The 14,008-nt window shown below is 41.0% G+C and overlaps 1 protein-coding gene across 2 annotated transcripts in view; it reads left to right on the top strand.

The window, feature by feature from the left end:
* Nucleotides 1–14,008, top strand: part of GALNTL6 (polypeptide N-acetylgalactosaminyltransferase like 6) — a 3,351,701-nt gene that overhangs the window by 2,767,230 nt on the left and 570,463 nt on the right. For both annotated transcript variants that reach the window (XM_073656298.1, XM_073656306.1), the window contains exon 8: nt 7,609–7,716. In XM_073656298.1, coding sequence (XP_073512399.1) covers nt 7,609–7,716 — 108 coding nt within the window. The remainder of the gene's footprint in view (nt 1–7,608; nt 7,717–14,008) is intronic.

The raw sequence follows: 14,008 nt of genomic DNA, 5'->3' as shown, positions 1-14,008 counted from the left end.
GCTCGATGGGCCTGATGATCTTATGCCTGGGGGTCGGCCCTCTGCCCCAGGTTGGGCCCGTTTAAATGACAGTACCTTGCCATATGTCCTGGTTGATTGCAGCGGCGGCAGATGGGTTGTCCATCCTGGTTGTAGCGGTCACTGGGCCTTCCTCTGGACGATGGGATCCTCCTCTGTCGGCTCCAAGGGATGTCCTCCGGTCTGGAAGCCAGCTGGATCTTTCCTGGGGAAGACACCTGTAAAAACTGCACAGTTCTGGTTAGCGCGGCAAAACTTTTGGTCAGTTCTTGGACCTGATGGTGCAGGTCTGCAGCCAGATCTTTGTCCAAAGCCTGTGCATCAGCTCCCACAGGCTCTGCAGACAAAGGCGCCGCCTCCTGGTGATAGGTGATAGCAGGGCGCTTATGGGTTACAGCGCCACCTGGTGCCAGTTCTCGGAGCACCCGGATGGCCCTGTCTTTAAACTGTGTAAAGTCCAAATCCGAGTTCTGCAAGGCCATTACGCGAAATTGGGTTTGGTGGGCGCTGGACTGTAGACCCTCAATGAACTGTTCAGTCAACAGCTTATCTTCATTCCGCACGCTGTCAGGGTCTGCCTGTTTAATGGCTCCCAGGGCCTCCTGCAAATTCAAAGCATAGTCCCGTATACTGTCTTGTGCCCGCTGCTTGCATCCATAAAATTTTAGTTTAATCTCTGCTGAGGTGCGGGTATCAAAAGTGTCCTTTAGACGGGCCAGTATTTCCCTGGCTGACCAGGACTTCGCTTCTCTTTGGGCTGCCCCGATTAACTGGCCTGTCAGGATGCTCACTTTTTGTTCCTCAGACAGGTGGTATACTTTGAATAACTATACAGTCTTTCTTTAAAGTCGCTCAGGGTATGTGACTCCCCTAAGTACTGGGGTAACCATGCCACTCTGGGGATATACGGCATCGTGAATGGCATCACTGCGGCAGCAGCCGCGCTGGCGGTGGCAGCCCCCTCCGTTCCTGGTGTCTTTCTCCCCCCTAGCTAACCGTGGCCTACCTTCCATTGCTTCTTCTCCTTAGACCGCGGCTCTGCAGGCGATCGTCGGGGTCGAGGACCTTGCGTCGCGCGCTGGTGTCGTCGGCGTCCACTCGGCTCCTTCCAGGACCTTGCGCAGCGTCAGTGCATAAGGCGGGGCTTCAGTTCTCGCGCGCTTCTGGCATCCACGCCCCTCTTCTTCCCGAACGGTGTCACAGAAATGGCGCCCAATGGTGGTAAAAGGGCGGCGGATGGCGGGAAAACGGCTGCGGATGGCGGGAAACTTCACCACAGTAAATATCACAGTTTTTCTTCAGGCACGCTGTACCCAGTGGTTGCGGGCACGAAATCCTGCCGACTACGCCAAAGTTGACGCGCCCCCTGGGCCGTGTGTGTAAGGGGAATACCCGGAGCCGGGTCTCTGTGTAATGCTGGGGGTTGTAGTCTCCCTGGCGGCGACCCGGTCCCGTGGCTCAGGGTGGTCAATCCAGTGACAGATCTGTTTACTTGGTTTTTACTATTAAATGTCCGACTACGCCACCCGTGGATTGCGGTCACTGAGAACCGCTGCTGCATGGCAGACTGCTGAGGCTGGTGTGGTGTGCGCAGCAGAGGGTAGTATAACTCCCCACGGGAGGAGTATAGCCTCAGGGCAACGTCTGTAGATGGTGAGGGTTGTGGTGCGTGGGAGCAGAAGAAATGACTCAGAGTTCATGCAGTGCAGTTCAGGGTCTTTACTATTGGTTGTGAAGAAGGCCCTGCCAGGAGTACTGGCTAACATTAGAGGCCTGGTCAGTCTGTGAGCGAACAAGAGTCCCCCTGGCCAGGTGGAGGTATAGGCCTTCCCGTCTGACTGCACTCTTCCTGGCTACCCTGCTGTAGTCGTGTAGTAGCCCACGTCCCTGAGTGTACCGTGTGGTGCTCACCCGTATGGCTGATGACTTAGGGCCTTTGGTGCGTTCCGCTCCTCGATGGCGGTGCCGGTCCCTTGCGTGTGACTGAGCCTCTGGGCTTTCTATAGCCAGAGGACCTGGAATCCCCTGCCAGGTGGTTTATGCTGCTGGATGTAGATATCCCCAAAGCCTCAGACTCCGTTGTCCCGTTCTCTGCGTCTTCTGCCAGGAAGAGCTCTGCTCCAGTCCCTGGTCTTCAGCTCCTGGCTCCTACAGAGCTCCTTGCTGCTGCTCTGTCCCTTCTCTGGAACTAAACTAGACTCCCTAACCACACCCCAGATCCAGTTTATAAAGGCCAGGTTCCTCCCCTCACTGGACTGGGGCAGGAGGTGTGGCATGGAATATTGCTCCTGACCAGGAAAACCCATGCTCGCTCTCAGACATGGTATTTCTACCACTGTGGCAACCAGACCCCTGTGGTGCCACATATGCACTAGTGCATAGTTATAATAATAAAAAATATTCATCATAATGCAAATGACATTTTACAGATCTCTAAACTGTATCTCCAAGTAATCTGGGTAACAACCCTACTGGTAGCAGCTCGCACCAAAAATTCCCTTTTTACATCAAGCATAGTATAAGAAAATGACTTTTAATGATGAATTATTCTTGCACCTACATAGGTGTCTAACAGAAATTAAATGTATTTTCCAGGGATACGTTGGGGATAGTTTTCTTATCAATTTCCATTTAATCAACATTACTTGTAATGGAGCAATAATTTCTCTTTAAGGATTCACTAAATGATTTTTGAACACATCAGAAAATAAGATAAAAAGATGAGTTCATAAATCTTGACAATCATCTACATTAGTTAATTATTATATTTTAATAATATTTGTTCTAATGTGACAAGACTGTTAAGTAAACAGACTTGATAATGTTCTCTTATCCGTATTAATTAAAAGTCTGTTTGCATTTGTTATCCTTCCTCTTACTCTGAACCATCTATGGTTGTTTTGCTGAGAGCTGAGTTAGAAGTGAGGCATACTGGAATGTTTAATGACGTTGACCTAACAGTAATGGCAATAGACTACTTATTTTTGAAAGCCCATGCACGTACAAGAATCACATTTACTCATGGTGCCCTTGCCTTCTAAATTCTATGAAGGGCAGAGCAGCTTTGGAGTCTATGTACTCTGTGGATCCTGTTTAATTAAATTTCTTCACATTACTTCCTATGTAGCTATACAGGCTTGTAACACCACCCTGTGCTCCATTATATAGGCTACAGATGCCTACCATTGCAGCTTTACTGAACCAGTAATTGTTACAGTAACTTCTGAAAATGCTGCATAGTCTGACATATTGATTGCTATATTTTAAACACATTTTCTGAGTATTTACATTATATGAATTCTCCAGAATTTATTATAAATAATGTAAAGATAATATAATACATAATATACGAGTCAGCTGTTCTTGTAAAATAATTGTTTACTGTGCTCATATAGTGAAAATATTAGCCATAGACACCAAAATGATCCTTTATTTGGCACTGTTTATGTAATCTTCTGTCAATTATATTGGGGAGTAACCATAATTCTTACAAATAAGCAGCTCTTTTGACATTTTATTTCACTAGCTTCACCAAATATGCTCCAAAAAATTAGATTTAAGATGAAGAATCTCAATACTGCAAAGCCTTAATTGCCTGGAAAATATGTGTATAATAATTTGAGGTATCACAGGACAATATTCAACCCCTTTTGAGCTCTTTAATGCAAACATAGTCTTATTAATGGCCAAGTGAAAAGTAAAGTGAAGTGGCTAGGGGAAAAAAGATAGCAACCAGTGGTAATTAACAATTGTATTTGTACACCTGTACAGATGTAATATTGGACTATTACAATAAGAATGTGTGCAAAAAATATATATTTTTTTTACAACATGCACAATTTGTGGGGTAGACATTTAATTCTCTGGAATGTTCAGAACTCTCGTTTGTCTTTTGAAAAAATAAAATTATGAAATGATAGCTTGTCCATCTCACAAGCCAGAAAGCACACTTTCTGTGGCTAATAAACCGTTGTTTTCTGGATTTCTTTTAGCAGCTAAATTAGGACAGAGGGGTATTAAAATGCCCTCCTTGTGTGCAAAGTGTGAATAATTGAAAAAATGCTGTTATTGTGTTGCTGTTACTGCAGTATATCACAGATCATTCAATTTACAATCACACAAACTTCAGAACTTTACTGATATCAGTTAAATATTTGGATTATTATTCACACACTGAAAACACTATTCCCATTTTCCATGTGCTTCAGCACATCAGTAATATACAACAATCAGATTAAGGCTGGGGTCCCACCAGCGTATCCTCATGCAACATCATCCTCATGTAACAGCCAATGAAGTGTGAAAAGGAAATAAAGATTACACTTGCTGCCTGGTGATGCACCAGATGTATCAGTGGCTTTTTCTGAAGGATTTCATTTTAAACCAGTTTTGTGTGCAAATATTATGGTGCACTTTAAGGGTATGCGCCCACGATGCAGAAATGAAGCAGAAAATTTCTGCAGCGTTTCTGCATGTTCTTGGCAGTCAAAAACGCTTGAGGATTTTACACGCGTTTTTGGCGCGTTTTTGCAGCATTTTTACATGCGGATTTGACTTTTGTTTTTCAAATGCATTGGGACCTCAAATCCAAATGCAGAAACGCACAAATAATGGACATGCTGCCGATTTTTCCGCGAGGAAAATCTGCGGTGGAAAATTCCGCAGCATGGGCACAGAACATGCAGATTTTCATTGGGGATCATGGGGCATGGATTACCAAGCATTTTGCAAAGCGTTTACACTGCAGAAATTCCGCAGCAAAAACGCTTGAAAAACGCATAGTGGGCACACAGCCTAACACATTTTAAACCATGTCTCTTTGCATCAATATCTCATTTTTAACTTGTTTGCAACACAATTTTTAAAACAGATGTAAAGTAAATCTGACACTAAATGCAACTATTTGCCCCAAAATGCAACAAGATTTGGAGCTTTTTCTGTCAAACATAAAATACACTTTTAATAGTAAATCATCCCCATTGCTTCCGTTATGCCCATAGGGATTATTTAACCTCCCACCTGTAGTCCTAAACTGCTGCAAGAAGAGTCAGACCTTTCAAATTCTGTAGTGGTCGAACTAGAAAATTCAGATTCAATTTCTTATGATATCTGCTATTTCAGAGGCCATAATATATCAGGAAATTGCCATGAAAGTGAAAAAGTGATAAACATTAAGTACACTGAACCTCATATGAATATCAATGAATATTGAATATTTCTCTTTCCTGCTTTTCTCAAAAATGAGTAGTGAAACACCGGCTGGAGTCCAATGACATATTTCAAAGCTTCATTGACCTAAAGCTTAAATTCTCTTTTCATGGCACATAAAGATAAAAAGAGCCAAAAATCAACCTTACAAGTATGATTAATGAAGGTAGAAAATCAGACCGCTTGTGTCCTCTATAACATTACCATTTGGGTTGAAGCAAGACATGAGACAGACTGGTTCTGATATGTGCAGATTTCCCTTATAAAAAATAGATACTATTTACAAGCTATACATCAGTCTTGTTGGTAATAACATTACTATTTTAGACAGCTTTTATGCAATGAATTATGATTTCACTAATTTATCTTTTCTCATTCAGCTTTTATCACATATTTTACATTACAAGCTATCCATTGCACATAGTTGGTGCGATGTGTTAAATAAACTACTTAAAACACAAGTGTTCTGACCCCTCTGCGCTTCTCTTGTTGACCTGATGTGATTCACATTGTTCAGTGTAAATTCCTGCTTCTCGGCAAATAATTCTGCTCACATAATGCTATAAGCTGAATATTGACATATGAAGCTTTCTGAAATTCTGAATTTCACTTAGCCAAAACAAAGCATGATATAATATGCCAATGCCATATACAACTTGCTCTAATCCCTAACTTTTTATCCTTAGGAGAAGATAGGAACTTTGGCACAGAGCAGAAAACCAGTGCAATTGTAGAACCAGAAATTAGTTTACTGGATTCCATAACTGCTTTGACATAACATGTATGTTACCAGGAGATATGGAAGTTTACATGTCAAGGTCAAAACAAATTTCTATTTAGAAACCTGTCTACTCAGTGATTTCTGTTTAAAAATATGTATTTTTTTATGCTGACATGCTGAAAAAACACAAACATGAACCTTGAAAAAAAAAAAATTATGAAATAGCATAAAAAATTAACTCACAGTTTGATGCAGAAACAAAAAATTATGAGAGACCTACAAGTTTTAGACTGATCATATTGATTAAATTCACTCCAGCAAAAAACAATACAGGAGTATAGTTATCTCCAAAGTGGTGGCCAAACAGTAGCTTGTAATCTACAAGTGGACCTCAGAAGAGTGACGTGTATATCTTGATGTTGGGCTATTAGGTGATATAGTTTACACTGGTGAGATTCTTAGAAGGCGTCTATGTGCCTGTCAGTGCTCCCCTTGTAAAGCATGTAACATGAACTCGAAAAAGTAAGAGCCTGTACTGAAACTTATTAGTAACTCTTGATCTAAAACTTCATTAAAAAACAAAGTATAAGTTAGGAAACAAATTTCTGTGTCATTATACATATCAGGTGGAAATAAATGAAGCCTGACATTTTGTACTATACTTTTCTCAGTTTGATGTATTGTGGGCTGTCAGTACTACAAACTTAAATCTATATCAATTTCTGGTGTAACTTATAGCAAGCATGTTGGGCACTAGCTAGCACTGTTGACACTAAGCTCTGATCACTATTAGAAAGGGTTGAGAACAGCGTAAAATTTAAAACGAAATACACAAGTTTATAGGTAAAAAAGGTGTGCACCAAATTTTTCTATCATATTCATCATAAAAAGTGATACAAAAAACTTGCCTCCGGCCTCACTACATAAATTGGAGGCAAATGATATCCCACTAGTTAAACAGGGACTGCACATTAGCTTAAGTGGTTCATAATAGAGTGAAAAATTTCATAGTATACCATAGCTTCAATCTCTTCATCCCTAGAGACAAGACAATTTTCTACAGTCTGAATCTGTTTCATTTTTCATAAATGGTATTAATAGTTTCACAAAAAGCATTTAACTCTTGAGTATCAACATCTTGTGGCGATATTTCTTTAATATACTTTATGTAATAATCCCATATTGCTTTCTTTCACTAAAGCTGCTGTCACTTCTGAGATGAAGCTTCTCAGGCTGGTTCCTTGCCAGGGGCACTGTTATTGGATAGCCAGTGATTACACACAGAGCTGCAGCCTGTGGGGGGAATTGGGGAGCTTAAAAGCCTCTCTGAGAATATGATCTTCAATAAAGCTAGTGATATCAACATGCACAGACTGAGCTGCTTACAAGTGACAGCAGTCCCACTGGAAGCTCGATTTTTATGTGCATGTGAGAGGCCTAGAAAATGATATGCCTTTGTCGCTCATCTCTTTGTGAATATTATGTATGACATAGAAGTTAATAGTTTGATAACTTTAGCTTCTGGTACTGTTTTTTAATTAAAGTGCAGTGTGAAAAGATTCCTCTTTGTGTATTAAAATATAGCACATCACTTGAGTAAGAAATCAGAATCAGTCAATTTGACAACAAGACACTGATACATTCTCATTTTTCCTTTTTAGGTATGGATGTGTGGTGGAGAAATGTATGATGTGCCTTGTTCCCGAGTGGGCCATATCTACAGGAAGTATGTTCCTTACAAAGTTCCAACAGGGACAAGCCTTGCAAGAGTAAGTGAAATTCTATTGAAACTTTATTGGACCACAGCACTGATCAAAATTACTGGAAAATAAGCATATTTTGTCCTATTGACCATAATGTTAACACAATGCAATTACATCTTATTGATGAATTCTTCTTAGTTCCCTCCGTAATTCATCAGTTTCTCATTGTTACTTTACACCTTTGTCAATTTAATGCACCCTTTTATTGAAAGCCCACATAATGCCAGAATAATCCCCCAAAATCAGTCAACAGCAATGAAAATAACACAATTTTTTGCCCATTGCTCCCTTTCAGTAGCCAATCATTGCAGTGATTTTTCAATCTTTGTTGTTACATGGGTAAATCAGGACATGAGATAATACTAGAGGTTCTTTAGTGATGAATAAACTCTAGTTATTACACATTGAAGGTTTCAGCTATGGCTTGGAAGGTTGGCCTATTTTGGTTGTGACATAAGCAGTTTTTGGTTGTGATGTGAGCTGTGACATGAAGCCTTTCGCTTAACTGGGCCTTCCTGCACCTCTGTGGGTCTTTGCAGGTTTGAGGTAGGTCAGCCAGCCATTACATTCCATAGAATTCAATTACTATGGCGGTAAATTAAATGTGTATGTATATATACTAAAATCACTTTTATCAGACAGTTTAAAATTTTTGCAGAAAAAATAAGAAAAAAATTGATTTGTGTAAACTTCTAATTTTCTAGAATTATACAAGGTCACTGGATATTGAAGATCCTGTATTTATAATCCCCCTTGTTCATAGTTATGGTGAATTTAGGAGATTAATTTTTAATGGGCAAAAATTGGTCATTTAACTTTCACTGTTGACTTATTAGGGTTTCCTCACATTAACAAGGGTAACCCTGCAGCAACGCGCAAACCTGTTCCTTCACTTTAACATGTCCAAATAAAAGATCCAGGGTAGTATGCTTCATTACTATGAGTTTTATGGTCCAGTATCATCAGAAAGAAAACAAAAAAGCTGTGCAAGGATATCTAGAAGAATGTGTGGAAAGCTCATATAGGCGCTGGCCCACTCTTTGCACTCTTTTACATGAATTTTAAATGATCTATTAAAAGTGAAGTTTTGATATAGACACGTTTTATTTTCCTCCTGAAAACTTTGAATTGATATGGAGAATAATTAAATGAAGGACAACATTTATTATATAGTTCTTTTGATGGTAGCTGTCACAAACCAGGCATTCCTTGGAAATAAACTTTAAAGGGGTTGTCTGGGCTTTTCACAAAAGACTGCAGTCACATAAACTAAGCATGGTATGAAGACTCACAAGTCTGCAGTCATATACAGTGACTGCAGACATTCATAAAAAAAAATTAAAAAAACCTTTAAAAAATCCCTCCTATGAACTTTTTCCCATAAACTTGTGCATATGTGTATGTAATGTAGTGTGAGTCAGTTATTATACTCTCCTATGGTTGACTTTTTGTTAATCCAGCTCTCTTCCACTCCTCCTCTAAGTGTCATCACCATTCTTCAGACTCTTTGGGTCACACTGCGCTCCGCATAATCCAGAAGTGGCTTTTACAATGTAAGCCTATGGAGCATCAGAACGAGGCTCCATAGGCTTTCATTGTCAAAGAGACTTCTGGTTCACAATAGCACATAGAGAGGCCGCAGAGGCTGAAGAGCCATGACATCACTCAGAAGAGGAGCGGTAACGTGCTGGATCCTGGAAAAGAAAGTGGTAGGAGCATATATTAACATATACTTACACTACATTCACATATAAACATGTTTAGGGAAGAAAAAGGTACATAGAAGGGTTGCTTTAAATCATTGGATATTTGACTCTTAGGGAAGCTTAATTAAAGATACCACCTGTTTAAGAACAACTTTTGTGACAATGATGTAAAACATTAGTGCCACTAAATGCAAAAAAATATTAACAGGTAACTTAAAGGGGCTGTACACTACTGTACAACTTCTTGTTAACAAGTTCACTGTACATCATAAAATAAAACAACTGAATTCTTACTCTGGTACTGTTCCTCTGATTGCAGCTATTGGCCCCTCATTGCTTATATTATGTAAACTCTGCAGCTGATCAGCATGTACTAACTGTATACAATCAAATTTCACACCTGTTTCTGATCTGCCTTTGCAAATATATTATGCAAAACATAGAAAACACAATGCAGGATAGCAGATTTGAATGTAAGTCCAAGTCACTGTATTTTGATTTAGTGGGGCAAAGTATGTACCTTTTAAGTAAGACTGCCTTTCAACAGTTATTAGAAAGATTCCCATAAGCATGTTGGCTAGGGCACATCAACACACATAAGCGAGAGTGTGCCCGCACAACTTCATCAAACACAGGAAAAACTGAAGAAACTTGGAGTTTTTTTGAAAAAATATGACAAAATCTTTATTAAATACATGTAAGTACATTGATAAAACATACAAATGTATAAAATCAGTGTGCAAAGAACCAGTGCAAACTGCCCCCTATGGAATAACCAGACGAAGATTCAAAAATGGGGTGACCTGTGTGGTATGTGGGATGGAAAATCAGGGAACATTGACCTAGTGCCAGGTGGCTGACCTAAAAATGGTATATAGACCCTGTGGTCATAATATGAGCACAAAAAATGCTGCAGTAGAGCAAATATGAATTGCTATGCGCTACTTTCTCAATTGACTTCCCTTGAGAAAGCAGCGCAAGGGCAATGCGAAACGTGCCTTGGGAAGCAGCAAAACAGCCCTGTATACCAGACTGGGAGTTTAAGGGTCATAAGCCTGTGGGTAAGTTTTTCTGGATTTTCATTCACTTACAGTCTCTCTCCTTGCCAACATGGCATGTATTGACTTTCGATTGCTGGCCGTTCTTTTTTGCACTATTGCAGCATTTTTTGTGCTCATATTATGACCACAGGGTCTATATACCATTTTTTGGCCAGTCACCTGGCACAGTGTTCCCTGATTTTCCATCCCACATACCACACAGGTCACCCTATTTTTGAATCTTCGTCTGGTTCTTCCATAGGGGGCGTTTTGCACTGGTTCTTTGCACACTGGTTTTATATATTTGTATGTTTTGTCAATGTACTTACATGTATTTAATAAAGATTTTGTCATACTTTTTAAAAAAACTCCTAGTTTCTCCAGTTTTTCCTGCCTTTCAGCAGTGCAGTATTTTTTGGTGCTAGACTTTACTTAAGCTTCTCTTTGCCACTATATTGGCTAACATCACAATCATCAACCAACTGGAGCTGAGTAAATAAATTCGAGTAAAATGGAATTGTACAAATATATGCATTCGCAAAAAGTGGATTTTTAGAAATAGTCTTCTGTACAGATTTAGCAAAATGATAGCCGTTGGCTGCCATTCTTTTGAACAGTAAATGACCATCAAAAGATTCTCACCATCACCCATTTGGTCCTCGCCACATCTTCTGATCCTGGCCACTTGTGCTGAAATTTTTAGGCCTCTCGCAATGTGACCTTGCATAGGCATGCACAGAATTGCCGGGGCCTCATAAGAGCCAAAATTCCTGATTTTAGTAACAGCGGTGGTGATAAGAAAATGCAAGGAGTACCAGATGGGTGAGAATGAGGAGTGGAGGGGCCAGAAAGGTGAGTGGTGAGTTGAGTATAAAGATTCTTTTTATTTCTTTTACATATTATATAAATTATTATAGAGATCGCTGAACATAAGGGACAGTCAATTCACAGAGAATTACTTCTCCGCAAATTTTATTCCCCAAGGTAAAAACGTTTGAATGTGCAATTTTGAATCTTGCCTAATCTTTATCGCCAACTCTTTGCTTAAAATATTTTTTCTTCCCTGCATCTCACCTGCTTATCACTGTATGGTAAATGTTGCTGCATATAGATGAGATGAGCGAATATGTTCGAAAAACAATAGCCAATTTCAAATTAGGCACGAATATGGCACATTCGGAATTGTGATCAGACACATGAGGATTTTTTCTTAAAATGGCTAAAATTCAGCAAAAAGTCGGTAAAAGTGTGGGAAATTATTGCGTTGCCACTAAAGTATTTTTACCACTTTGGCTAGGAAAGCTGGGGGTCATGTTTGATGAGGGGAGGGGTGGGGAGAGCTCAGAGGAGCAGAGTGCTTGTAATCTTTTTTTTTTTTCCTAACTTTATGTGTGCTAAATGCAGCTAGTCAATCAGGGCTCACGGACCAGCCACAATGTCCAGACATAAGGGCTTGTGCCATTAGCTGCTGGAATCACATGTCCCTCTCTATATATAAAGAGCAGACATGTTCTTTTGGTTCCTTTTTGTGAGTATAAGAGATCAGGGAGGATACTCCTGGATTCATGAGAGTTTTTAGCTAGTTAGGTAAGAGTTTGCTTCTAAGTCAGATAGTTTAGATAGCTAGTGTCCTGTGTGACTGTGAAATAGATGTCTGAATATATCAGCTTGTCATTTTGTGGCACTGAAATTCAGCTGTGTGCACAGCTGTTGCAGAGTAAAAAAAACTATTTTTTCAGTTGCTAAAGTGATACAGCACATCATATCTCACCTTATCATTTTGTAGCAATGACATTTAGCTGTGTGCAGAGTTGTTTCAGAGTAAAAAACGATTTTTTTCTGCTGCTAAGGTGATACAGCATGCCATATCTCACCTTGTTAGTTTGTAGCCCTGAAATTCAGCTGTCGGTCCCGCAGGTGTGGTCTCGTAAAAGATTGTTTACTCCTACACATGAAAAAACTAAGAAGTTGAACTCCACCATCTCCAATCTGTTGGCCACGGAAATGCTGCCTTTCCGCCTGGTAGATAGACTGTTTCCGAAAGCTGATGGCCATCACAGTCCCCCAGTACCTGTTTCCCAGTCGCCATTACTTCTCTAAGAAAGCATTGCCTGCGCTACTCCAGCATGTCACAGACAACATCACTCATTCCTTGCCTAAATCTATGTCTGCCAGGGTGCATTTCACCACAGACTTCTGGACAAGTAGGCATGGCTAGGGGCGGTACATCTTGCTGACTGGGCAGAGGGTGATTCTGGTGGCTTTGGGGGCAGGTGGGGAAGGGGCTGCTCCTTAAGTCTTGGAATCCCCAATGCTTGCAGAAAAACCTCTGTATTTCCCACTGCCTCCACTGTTTCTGCCTCCTCCACCTCCTCTAGGGCCTCCACCTGCGCAATCAAACTCTGCCTTAATGAGACATACGTTTGAACAGTGTAGAGTGAATCCCTACCACCTCCATTCTGTGCAGCCAGGGTTCACTGAAATCAGGCAGTGTTAAAATAAATATGCCTTGGAGATCGCAGTCATACAGCTGAAGAGTTGTGGACAGCTCTCCAGGCTGAATTTGAGCAATGGCTGTCTCAGCAGGGAAGGCCATGTGCGATAATGGTGCAGACCTGGTAGCAGCCCCACACTGAGGCAAGCTCACACATGTGCCTTGCATGGCTCACGTCCTCAACCTGGCGGTATAGCGATTTCTCCACCAATATCCTGGCCTGGATGAGCTGCTGCAGAAAGCATGGAAGCTGCATGCTCACTTCCGCTGTTCGCAACCCTAAGGTCATCAACTTGCATAGATATAGAGGTCTTTGTCCATGCCAGTTCACAGGTTGACATGTGATGTTCCGACATGCTGGAATTCCACTCTGTACATGTTGCCGCAACTGTAGCAGCAGCAATGAGCCATGATGCAGTATGTCATGACATATGGCCTGGGCAGTACGGACGTATGGCATATGACATTTACGGAGTGGGCACAGATTAAGGACCTCTGCACCATTTTGCACAGTTTTGAAATGGCTACTAAGATGGTTAGCGCTTACGATGCCATCATCATCATCACTTTCCAGTCACTTACATGCTGGAGCAGACTTTGGATAGCCTGCGGGAGGAGGTGGTGGTCCCAGAGGAAGAGGAGAATGAGGAAGAGATAAGAATATCTCAAACATCCAGACTGTTATCACACAGGCGGGTGCCAAGGGAGGGTACATTACTGTGATTGAGGGGGGCTGGTGATACCACACAAACTGTTAGTGAAGGTGCAAGAGCCAAGGAACAAATGAAGGAGGAAGAGGTAATGGGCGAGCATCAGTCAGGAGATGAATAGGATAATCATCCCCTCTCTGTTGTATATGGTTAGCGGGAGGGGACGGAGGAAAAAAGCATCAGTGTTATCAAGCCACCAATGCAGCATGGACTTGGATTTCATAGAAGAGCCCGACATATGAGTACCTTCTTGCTGCACTATCTGCAAAATGATCCCCGTATAGTTAGGATTTGAAATAATGCTGACTGCTGGGTTGCCACTCTGTTAAATTCACAAGATTAAATTTT

Source organism: Phyllobates terribilis, unplaced genomic scaffold, assembly GCF_046119375.1.
Source record: "Phyllobates terribilis strain yellow unplaced genomic scaffold, ASM4611937v1 Scaffold_1__5_contigs__length_1240528914, whole genome shotgun sequence".
Lineage (NCBI taxonomy): Eukaryota > Metazoa > Chordata > Amphibia > Anura > Dendrobatidae > Phyllobates > Phyllobates terribilis.
This window is presented reverse-complemented; position numbering and strand designations above follow the sequence as displayed.